The sequence below is a fragment of the Nelusetta ayraudi genome, unplaced genomic scaffold (assembly GCF_046127955.1).
Source record: "Nelusetta ayraudi isolate G7.1 ecotype Tasmania unplaced genomic scaffold, CSIRO-AGI_Nayr_v1 ptg000356l, whole genome shotgun sequence".
NCBI classification, from domain to species: Eukaryota; Metazoa; Chordata; class Actinopteri; order Tetraodontiformes; family Monacanthidae; genus Nelusetta; species Nelusetta ayraudi.
This window is the reverse complement of record NW_027466396.1, coordinates 1-10,248: the sequence shown is the minus strand read 5'-3', so window position 1 is coordinate 10,248 and position 10,248 is coordinate 1. Positions and strand designations below refer to the sequence as shown.

The 10,248-nt window shown below is 41.5% G+C and overlaps 2 protein-coding genes across 3 annotated transcripts; both read right to left on the bottom strand.

The window, feature by feature from the left end:
* Window positions 1-517: 517 nt before the first annotated feature.
* Window positions 518-4,507, bottom strand: LOC142882610 (interferon regulatory factor 8-like). 2 transcript variants are annotated; one of them, XM_076017402.1, is made up of 9 exons: window positions 4,370-4,507; window positions 3,535-3,747; window positions 3,267-3,450; window positions 2,968-3,068; window positions 2,671-2,728; window positions 2,185-2,232; window positions 1,665-2,057; window positions 1,407-1,522; window positions 518-1,303 (listed from the first exon to the last, which is right to left on the bottom strand). In XM_076017402.1, exons 2-9 carry the CDS (start codon window positions 3,703-3,705, stop codon window positions 1,106-1,108), a joined length of 1,269 nt encoding a protein of 422 aa, XP_075873517.1. In that variant the 5' UTR covers window positions 3,706-3,747; window positions 4,370-4,507; the 3' UTR covers window positions 518-1,105. The 2 variants fall into 2 exon arrangements, with proteins under 2 accessions (XP_075873517.1, XP_075873518.1); XM_076017403.1 differs by having other exon boundaries at window positions 3,535-3,705; window positions 4,370-4,489.
* A 1,331-nt stretch (window positions 4,508-5,838) lies between these two features.
* LOC142882611 (dual specificity protein phosphatase 22-A-like) lies at window positions 5,839-10,200 on the bottom strand. Its single transcript, XM_076017404.1, has 3 exons — window positions 9,328-10,200; window positions 9,010-9,181; window positions 5,839-6,973 (listed from the first exon to the last, which is right to left on the bottom strand). The coding sequence occupies exons 1-3, from the start codon at window positions 9,432-9,434 to the stop codon at window positions 6,788-6,790; spliced, it is 465 nt and encodes a 154-aa protein (XP_075873519.1). The 5' UTR covers window positions 9,435-10,200; the 3' UTR covers window positions 5,839-6,787.
* Between the last annotated feature and the right edge of the window lie 48 nt (window positions 10,201-10,248).

Genomic DNA, 10,248 nt, shown 5'->3' with positions numbered 1-10,248 from the left:
ATAGATCGCTAGATAGGTAGATAGATAGATAGAGTTGTAAAGTTAAATATAGCCCAATAGAATTGTTATTGAATGTTTCATCAATCAAGCATGTTAAAGTCAGTCAAGTATTGAAGGTAGCGAGTAAAAAAATGCTGTGTGCTTGGTGAACGATGTCCTGTTTTTTTTTTTTTTTTTTTTTTTTTTCACATTTTCTTCCAACTTGGACCAGTTGTTTGTATTTACTACTTCATAGCATTATACGAGGTACAGAGTAATAAATAAAAGTCTTGTGCTTGTGCAATTATGGTTAATACTCAATATGCAAATCCTAAACAGCTGACAGTAGTTTTTGATTTGAGAGAAATCTAAAAAGTACAAAAACAACAAAATAAAGGCTTTGATATGAGAAAAATGCATTCCTTTGTTATTTCAGTTAGGTTATGTCATTGTATACAATAATATATCAGCCATTCAAGAGACAATTTAATAAGAAATGAAGGCAGAGATATCGTTGTTATGAAAAGTCAAACAGAAATTGGTTGGTAAAAAAAACTTTACTACAAAAGCAGTCAATATAAAAGACAAAACAAGGTTATAAACAGTCTGATAGTAAAACCTATCTAACATAATGCCGCATTGGACTGGGAATTCAAATGTTTCAACTTTTATCAGTATATTGCATACACAGAACTTCAGTTGTCTGTCAAAAAATGGTATCTGTTGAAATTAAGGCATCACATGAAGAAGTGATTTAACTGTACAATCAGCTTTATAAAAACATAGACTTTGGTTTTGAGAACTAGATGACCTATACATCCCCATTTCTTCAGTTTTCAGCAAGTCTTAAAAAACATATGAGGAGGATTTGTCTATGAGGGGAGAAGGCGATAGGCCTCTTTACGAGATATGAAAATATTTCTATTGAAGTAATAGAGCGATGGTTTGACACAAGGCTTTATCTAAGTAGGCACACAAGTAAAAACATTCCACCCCGTATGGATTTGATTTGCCTCGTCACGTTTGTTTTAACCACAGATTTGAACTTTCGAAGCTACGCGTTACCATGTAAATTAGCGTCCAGCCTGTGCGGGGTGTTTCCAGTGGGAGCACCACTGCTCACAGGTCAGGCAGTGATAGGCATGTTCTCCCTGTAGCAGGCTGGTCTCTGGGGGCCGCTGTAGCTGCACAAGTCCTGGTAGATGCGGGCCATCTGTTCGGTGGCCACGTTATCAGCCATTTCCAGGTTCTGGCTGCTGCAGTAAGGCGGGACGCGCCGCATGTTGACTGTTTCCAGCAGGTTCTGGCAGTTTACCACACTGATCTGCAGTAGACAGAGGGGAGCAAAAGTCAGACTTGATGTCCACGTTTATGCTGATGATGCCTTTGATTGTGAAGCAAGCATTTTGGTTATGAACAGGTCCTACCTGCACGACAATGAGTTTCGTCTTGGCGCTGCTGAGATCCTGAAGCTCCTCTCCAAAACAGAGTGTGACAGTCGGATCAGGTGCCGGATACTGACCCTCCTGGTAGAGCTGAAGAGCTGGAGGTGAGAACAAAAAAAGTTTCAGATGAAACTGTGAAGAGAATTTCATCAAATTGCAACTGATGTCTGCTTTGAGCAGTGAGAAGAAACGTGTCTGCGGCAGTGATTTCTGCAATTTGAGCACTTTAACAAGACTCACCGTGAAGGAACCTCCCCATGTCAAATATCTTGACCACAGCATCCCTGTCGAGTTTATAAGGCATGGGGCCGTACTGCGAGCCCACATCCCCCGAGCCGATCCAGAAGACGCGACTCTGGCACAGCCTTTTAATGAAGACGCCCTCCTGGTTGGCACGGACCAGCACACCTCTCTCCAGGTGGCCGAGCAGCTTGCGCGTGATTTGGCGCGCCCGTTCGTATTCAATGAGCTCAGCGGGAGGGAAGTGAACGCTCTGCATGCTGTCTGAACTGTAGAGGGCACCGTGGACCAGGTGCTGCTGCGGGGAGATTCTGCAGCCTTCAGAATGATTAACCATCGTGCTCTGCATCAGCTTTCCTCCGTAGTAAAAACTGATCACCATCTGGGAGAAAGCTGGAGAGAAGGAGACTGCGATTACATTTTTGCAAATTGAAAAAAAAAAGAAAAAAAGAGAGAGAACAAATACAAACTTGTTGTTCTGTGTCAGTCACATTTTAACCTGCCAATATAAATAAAGTACCTGAGCCGGAGGAGCTCGATGGCAGGGGCTCCTGATGCAATGGGAAAGCTGCGAATTAAAGAGGGAGGAGGTCAACTGAGACACACTTTGAACACAGTGGACACAAACACAGTGTCATGACATTATTTTTGCTGCATCATCAGAAATACTCTCTCTCTCCAACCCATCCCAAAAAAAGAAATAACCACTTCAGTCAGCGAATTGTGGCAGGATGTTAGTCAACTCTTCCACTGCAACATTCAGCAGACATGCACACGGCCTCCGTTTAGCGCCCACCATCACGGGGACGTGCTATGAGCTTTCCATTGTGGTTACTTTTAAAAACACGATGCTCGCACTTCAACCAAACACACCAAACAAAAAAACTCTTACGACCACAAGGGTAACTACAATGTTTACAGCTTTCTTCGTATCCTAGCCGTATTCACTATGCTATTTTATTTTATTTTTTTCTTTTGTTTTGTTTCTTTTTAAAGTGAACCTTACCATTGACACTGGCCTGAGACCAGTACTCTGGACTAGCCTGGATACTGCAAGCATCCTCCTGTGGTGCAAATCAGAAATACAAATGACAGGCTGTGGTTTACTGCACAAAACGCTGTGATAAAGTCAGTGTGTTGGAGGGGACAGAGCACAGCGGTAATGAGTGCGGGGGGGAGTGACATTCGCAGAGTGGCCTGTGAAAAAGCAAAGCGTGTCTGGAGACCTTTAACAGAGCGGCAAGAGCAACGGAGGGTAAAGAAAGACAGTTTCTATGTGGTCGGAGATACGAGGGAGCCACACCTCCTTTGTGAACTCCTCCGGCTCTGCAGGGCTGCAGTCCATGTCCGTGATGTCACCGCAGGGGTTGGAGGCCGCCATGACCATCGCCAAGCTTTTACCATCTGATGGTGGACAGATGCATTGTGACTGTTATTCTTTTGCACAAATGTAAAAGTTTAGTAGTGGAAAGCAAATTCCATCAATAGTCCAGGAAAAGTATGATGCACCTGCCAAATGCCATTGATGATTTTAACGCATCAAATGGACAAAACGGCCGAAACAAATGAGTAACATTTGTGCCACAAGTGACATAAACTCACTCTTCTGCTCTTCCTCCGGTACGATGCGGTAGACTTTATAAGGCTCTGAAATGTCCAGCTGTGACCTCTCCGTCACCTCCTCAAAATCAGGGCTTTTGTTCAGGGCACAGCGGAGTCGGGTCTTCCAGGTAGCCGGCTCTGCCTTGTCTCCCTCCTTAAACTTGCCCTTAAACACAGCCCAGGCCTGTGCGGGAAAGAAATAAAGAATCAAAACATCAGCATATGATCTTTTTCTGTGTGCTAGTTCTTTACAAGAGTGCTGCCAAACCTTAAAAATGGACGCATCTACTTCTTGGTTGTAATCCTGCTTCCCCGCATGTTTCCATGGAATTCTAAACAAAGTGTGGCTATCGTCCTCCCATTGCAGTCCAGAGTACTGACCACTCTGGATCTGCTCAATCAGCCACTGTTTCAGCCTTCGACCTCCAGTGTTTGACATCTTAATGGGAAAATAAAGGTTCTGTATAGACTGAATTCGGACCTGCATGAGGAGAAATTAAAAAAAAAAAATATATATATATATGTATATATATATATATACATATATATATATATATATATATATATATATATATATATATATATATATATATATACACACACATATATATATATATATATATATATATATATATATATATATATATATATATATATATATATATATATATATATATAATTACTTTCTTTCTTGTTTTATCATTGACAAAAAAATGTAGCCTGACCGTCACTGTTATTGTTAATTTTTACTTTCTTTTAAACAAATTCACATTCTTCCAAGTGAATGCCAACTATAATAGTTTCATGTTCAAATCTTTAATTAATTCACAACTTCAGTTAATGAATTAATGCTGAGTTATTGCTGCTAAATCTGCACACACACAAAAGATTAAACTTTTTCTCCACTCCACAACCGTGTTTATCAAAAACATTTCTTACTACACAATTTTCATTTTATGTCATATTGTTTACTTTAACTTATTTTGTCTTAACTTAAATTGGTCCTAAATCACGACTTAAAGTGAAGCCATTTAAGCCATTTCAGCCGTTTCCCCATAAATGCCGAACTTTCCCCTTTTCAAATCAAGAGAAATGGAACTTACGGTGAGTTGCTGAGCTCTCGTCCCTCGCCACAGATGACGGACCGCTCTTCAGAAGACTCCCGGTGTGAGTCAAGTGGTGGAAAGTTCTCCCCGACACCTGCCTCTCAACTTTGTTGTGCTGTGGTTATGAATGGAGTTTGCTGCGAGATGATTCGACGCCGCCCCAAGCTAGCCAATAGGCGATCAAGGAAGTGCCCGAGCACCAGCCCATTCCGGAAGTTGTTCTTCTAAGCGCAGGCATTTACAAGAAATGGCCTGACATACGCCAGGGGTTGTAAAAAGTGCTGCCCACGCCAAAAGACACGCAGGCGAGGAGCGCTGAATAAACCCGGAGAGTCACATGTCAGCCGGAGCGGCGGGGATTTCAGCGTTGGGCCCCGAGGTGATGCTTCCTGGCTGCAGCCCACCAGCCCACTGACACCAGTGGTCTGAGTGGGATGCTGCTGGCAGTCGCCTCCCTCCTCTGCTCTTTTAACTGAACAGTCTGTGAGCGAGAAGTCAAGTGAAAGGACTGATTTTTGAGTGGGCTCATGTAAGAAGAAGAAGAAGAAGAAGAAGAAGAAGAAGAAGAAGAAGAAGAAGAAGAAGAAGAAGAAGACTTTACTAATCCCTCATTGGGGAAGATTAAATAATGCCACTGCTGTTTGTAATTTGTAGTTGACGGGCCAATTAATGCCCTACTTGAATAACTATATTCCACTCAGGACGGTTAGAAAGACACATACAGGTTCACAGGTTCAAATATATGTAGGACTTCACATAATCCAAAAAAACTTTAAACCACTTTTCAGAGTAGCAAAAAAAAAATACCTATTGCCTCTCTGGGCTCCATCGAGGAAATGTTCAAGTAAACAGCTACGATTATCTTTTAGAGATGTCATACTGTGTAGGCCCATAGAGTAACAATCTGATGCAAACATTCTTGCATCATTTTGTAATTTTTCCCAGCAAAATGAACCTGCACTTCTGTTTATACTTTTGATTTTACTTTCTACACTTAATACGACTGCTGTTTAGCACAATTTTTCAATAAGGTTATATGATTTTATAATGTAATTTTAATAAATTAATTTTGGTCCGTTTATGTAAGCACAATATGTCAAATCTTAATCCGTGCATCATTTTAAAACCTGCAATACATTTTTTTTATACAGACGTAAAAATGTAATTAATCTTAATCTACACATAATTGGTCAGATTAGCATGTGAGAAGCCATTTCGGTGGTGATATTAAACTGCAAAATAGTGTGAAAACTGGACTGTGCAGTCTTCCTACTGAAATACACACAACATTGAAAGCATTGCTTTGTTAGTGTCTCCATATTTTATCCATATCTCATTTTAATGGTATTGGATTATAAAGTACAAAACCGAAAAATAAATACGCAAAACAGTTAATTATACCCATCATTTAATAACACAAATGCCATTTAAAAAAGAAATCAGTCTTTGTCACAATTTAAAAAATAAAAAAAAGATAAATCTCAGCAAATGAAAAAAGGAAGCACCTGGGCCTGGCCACATTTTTTTTTTTTTAAGTGTGTTACATTTTTACTTTTTCTTGCTGATTTGTCAGATAGTGCATGTTTCACATGTGTGTGTATGTGTGTGTGTGCGTGTACACTTTTATTAATAGCATGTGCTCTTGTTCTTTGCAAGTCTTCAACCAAATGACGCAGTCTGCAGTTCTAACATGTGTAAACAGCGTTTATCCCATGAGCAGTAATGTGCAACAGTGATCATTACGTTACGATATCATTCATGCGTGTCTGGCGTATCTGCCAGAGAAACCAGAACCACTTTTTTTTTTTTAACCCACATATGCTTGTATTAATCTTAAAATCACTTCAAAATACGATTGTCCGCAAGACAATCGTATGAGTTGTCCGCAAGACTGCAGACAGTAAATATTAACAATCATGAAACACAACAACATCCCCAGCAGCAGTGTCGATCAAACATTACCTTTAACAGCCACGGTGCAGTGTCAAACTGTTACAGTGAGTGATCAGCGTGACTGCTTAAGTGTGTTGGCTTTACTGCTAAACATATATAGCACACAGGTCAGGACAGTATATATGGCTTTATGATGCATTACTTATCATTTCCTTAAGGCTAGGAAGCTCAACATGGCAGGTGTAGAGTGTAGTTTGTTTGTCATGGCTAAGGTGCTCAGGTGTGTACAATAAGGCGTCTGTGAGTTCTGGTGGTAGCCATGTTGTGGCCAAATCTGCTTCCACTGCTTTCAGAAACAAAGGAAACAACTTCAGTGTTTTAAATCAAAGTCTGATTGCTTTAAGGGGACAGTTATTTGTTCCTGACAGGTGTTTAAAGGCCTTGGAGTTAGACACAGCTTTGGGTTTGATTAAAAGGAAGTTTAAAAAAATAACAGGGTCATCTGATTAGAGACCAGCGGCTTCAGCTGCTCCCTTCGCCATCATCCGGGTCGGACGATGGGGCTCCGTCAGTTTGGTTTATCCAGCAGTGGTCTCCTCCCCTCCTCTGTTTCTCCTGCTGCTCCGTGTGCTGGCTCAGTAGGGACCCCACCTGATCCTGGTCATTAAACGGACTGGGACGGAAAGTGGACTGCAGCCAAGCCCGGTACTGAGAAAGCCAACAGATAAAAGAGTGCGCTGTCAAAAGTGCCTCAGTTCAATTCTGATTTCATTTAAAGTCCACAATTTGTAGAACACGGGCCATGTTATGACAGTAAGAACCGCGGCAAGAAGTCACAATAAAGTCTCGTGTCAAAGAGCTTTAGCGGGCTCTGCTTTGGTGTGAAAAAGCTGATTAACAGCTAATTACATTATGCTCGGCTGCTATAACGTATGTGGAGACTGGACAGCACACTGATGAATCAGTTCATCCCTTTTCACAGTCATTTTTGCAAAACAATAGAACACACCAGTGGCAGGCTGTGCATTTCATGCCTAGGCCTTCAGTGTAAAATCAATAAGCTCACAATCACAATTAACAATAGGAAACTTAGATCACGGGTACGGTGAAAACTCAAAAGTAAAAGACGAGTTTAGGAGTTTAGGAGTTTAGTCGACAGTAAGCAGATTATTTGCATTTGTTATTGCAAAAATTCAACAACAAAACAATTGAACATGATAAACTGCAGATGATCAGAATTTCTAGCTGCTGGTGGCTAACGGAGCTACGGGTTTCCTTAAGTCTTCACGCTCTCACGAGAGCGGACATGTCAAGTTCAACTCAAGACCTTCTAGCTGGTCTTGCTGTCGCAGACTCGGGATCTGATTGGCTATCCCGACTGACCGTTCCCATTCACTTACAGCGCACGGGAGCCTGATCGGTTGCTCCTGAAGGCCTCAGGCAGATTTTATACAACCTGACAAGACAAGCTAGCTGAAATATGATTGTATAAAAACGACCATAATATACAACACTGGAAGCAGCGTAACCAAGTGGATATGATATGGCACGAAGAGAGCAAATGAAAAGAGGCAGGCATGAAGAGAGATAATAGAGAATAATCTCATCAACATATTTTAGAAAATAAAAAAATGAATTCATAGAGAAGACAGGAAAGGCCTTGCTGGCCTTTGACAGCCAACCATACAACATTTTGCCAAGAAAAAAAGAAGTATTAACTGTTGATGCGTTAAAATGAAAGGTAATCATTATGTGATAATGAGCTGTGTTAAGTCTTTAAGTTGGCTGTTATGGTGTCCTCCTGAAAAATGAAAGTTACAATTACCCATAAAATGGCATCTATCTATCTATCTATCTATCTATCATAAAATAGTTCTAAATAATAAAACAGTTATTGGATTAACACTCCACTCCAGCGACAGGTCACTGTGATGTGACTGTGTGGGTGTAAACTGTCTTGAAGGCTTCTGATGACACAACGGCACACTCGTCTTCAACATTCCTCACTTTCTATCTGAGACAAATGTGGGAAAAACACAAACACAGAAATCTTGTTTCCTCTTGTTTCCATCCAAGAAATCATTGCAATATCTACAAAGCAGTGTTTTTTTTTTGTTTTTTTCTTTCAGTCACGGTATGTTGCAATATGCTGACAGTAACGCTGAACACGTGATGAGCAGTACCAAGCTAATGCAATCCCAGCAAACCCCCTACAGTTCCCCTTCACCGTGGCTGGGTCAGGGCCACTAGAATGAAATCTCACCCAGTGCGCTTTCAAGTAACCACCAAAACATCGCGTGTCGCAGCTTCACATAGGCGCCCATGCTGCCCATGAAAGCGTAACTCGCTCTACTGACAGGAAAGCAGAGGTTTAGATACTCTGAAAATGACATAATATCAACAGTTCAAAGATATTTTGCTGTGTGCTTATGGGCCTGCCCCTCAGCGTTATTTCTGTCTCAAAGCAACTAACAACTGAAAAAAAAAAACAGAACGTTAAAACCGATACTTCCGATAAACAGCTCTTTTTTTTTAAAACACAAAAAAATTCGACAGCTCAGAAATCAAAACCAAGACTAAAATTGAGAGCCGTCACAACTGTGGGATGCTCCCAGAGCTTTTGACGGCAGGTGATAGGTCGCACTCTGCTGCCCCACACATTCAGACAGAGAAACACACTGACTCATATCTCCATTTACTACCGTATTTTCCACTGCAGTTTTTGAGCACTCGTAGTGTTTTACCTCTGTGACCCGCGTCGTCTGATACTCCTGCAGCTGCTGCTGGAAGCCGTAGTTGGGGCCGACGAAAGAGCGGACAGCCTTGACTGCGGACAGGCACTCCTCCCAGCCGTAGTGAGTGACGGTCATCAGGTAGGCCACCACCATGGTGGTGCTGCGGGAGACGCCTGCCAGGCTGCAGCAAGGACAGGACAGCACAGCGCAGCAATCTGTCACCTCCACAGAAACACTTGGAAAGGTTTGACTGAGACTGATTGGAAAATAAAGCGGCATCTTCCAGGTTTTCAATTCCCAGTTCTACCTGCTGAGGTCTTTACCTACCAGTGCACGAGACAGGCTCCACCATTCAGGCGGCATTCGTGGATGAAGCCAATGCACTCTTTAAAATGCTGCGAACTGGGGAAGAAAAACAATAATAATTGATACATGTATTACAACTTCTGACAAACCACGGGTATCTTGTACACAGGCTAGTAGCAAAGAAGCAAGTTGTGAACTGAGAGACAGGGATGAGGGATTTTACCAGCCTACACCCGCTAAAGAAGAGTTGCATGCTGGTAAACACTGGATCTGAGTAACATTCGAAAGTCTATTGTTGTCTTTCCACCAGACTGCTGAGGCTCTGATGACAAGAAATCCTGATTCTGACTCGGCTACTTCTCAGACGTTTGCGAGATGTCAGCTGTAAGTTGACAAGTTTGGGTAATTTCTGATGAATTTCCAGAATAACAATAAATAAATAGCTGACACTATGCATAGTAACCTTTTTTCTTTCAATGACAGAAGCTTGTCATGTGAGAAAATGTCTGCGCTCAAACACAGAGCCTGTGGTAAACCAAAGCTCAGACTGCAGAGACAGACGGAAGGGAAGTAACTGACCTCGATTTTGTCAATCTGCACAATTACGGCCCCATCACAGCCTGACGCTGCCTTCAAAAGTGAATCACGATAACTTTGAATGCAAATTAGAGAAAACAAAGAAGGGAGCCATTTGTGTGTTTTCCTGTTTCTAATAAGATTCTTCATGGTGAACTTATCAAGGATTGCTGCCTCATGTTGGGTTGATGTTCAGTTTAGTTTGTTAGCGTTTGTCCCCTGTCTAAAGGTTCCCTACATTCCACTTCACCGGCTTTGCTGTAACACTTCTAAGCACATTTTACGATGCATGCTATCAAACTGACATATCTTAACACTTTTTTTTTTTTTAAAGATAAGAATTATATTTTTTTTCCAGAAGGTGAG

Excerpts from the sequence above, each read along its gene's own strand:
- LOC142882610 (XM_076017402.1), bottom strand. The coding sequence starts at position 3,705 with ATGTCAAACACTGGAGGTCGAAGGCTGAAACAGTGGCTGATTGAGCAG. Across the intron at positions 2,058-2,184 it reads ATCGAGCTCCTCCGGCTCAG|CTTTCTCCCAGATGGTGATC; the intron begins GTACTTTATTTA and ends CCTTCTCTCCAG. Across the intron at positions 1,304-1,406 it reads CGAAACTCATTGTCGTGCAG|ATCAGTGTGGTAAACTGCCA; the intron begins GTAGGACCTGTT and ends TGTCTACTGCAG.
- LOC142882611 (XM_076017404.1), bottom strand. The coding sequence starts at position 9,434 with ATGTATCAATTATTATTGTTTTTCTTCCCCAGTTCGCAGCATTTTAAA. Across the intron at positions 9,182-9,327 it reads GGAGCCTGTCTCGTGCACTG|CCTGGCAGGCGTCTCCCGCA; the intron begins GTAGGTAAAGAC and ends TCCTTGCTGCAG. Across the intron at positions 6,974-9,009 it reads AGACGACGCGGGTCACAGAG|TACCGGGCTTGGCTGCAGTC; the intron begins GTAAAACACTAC and ends TGGCTTTCTCAG.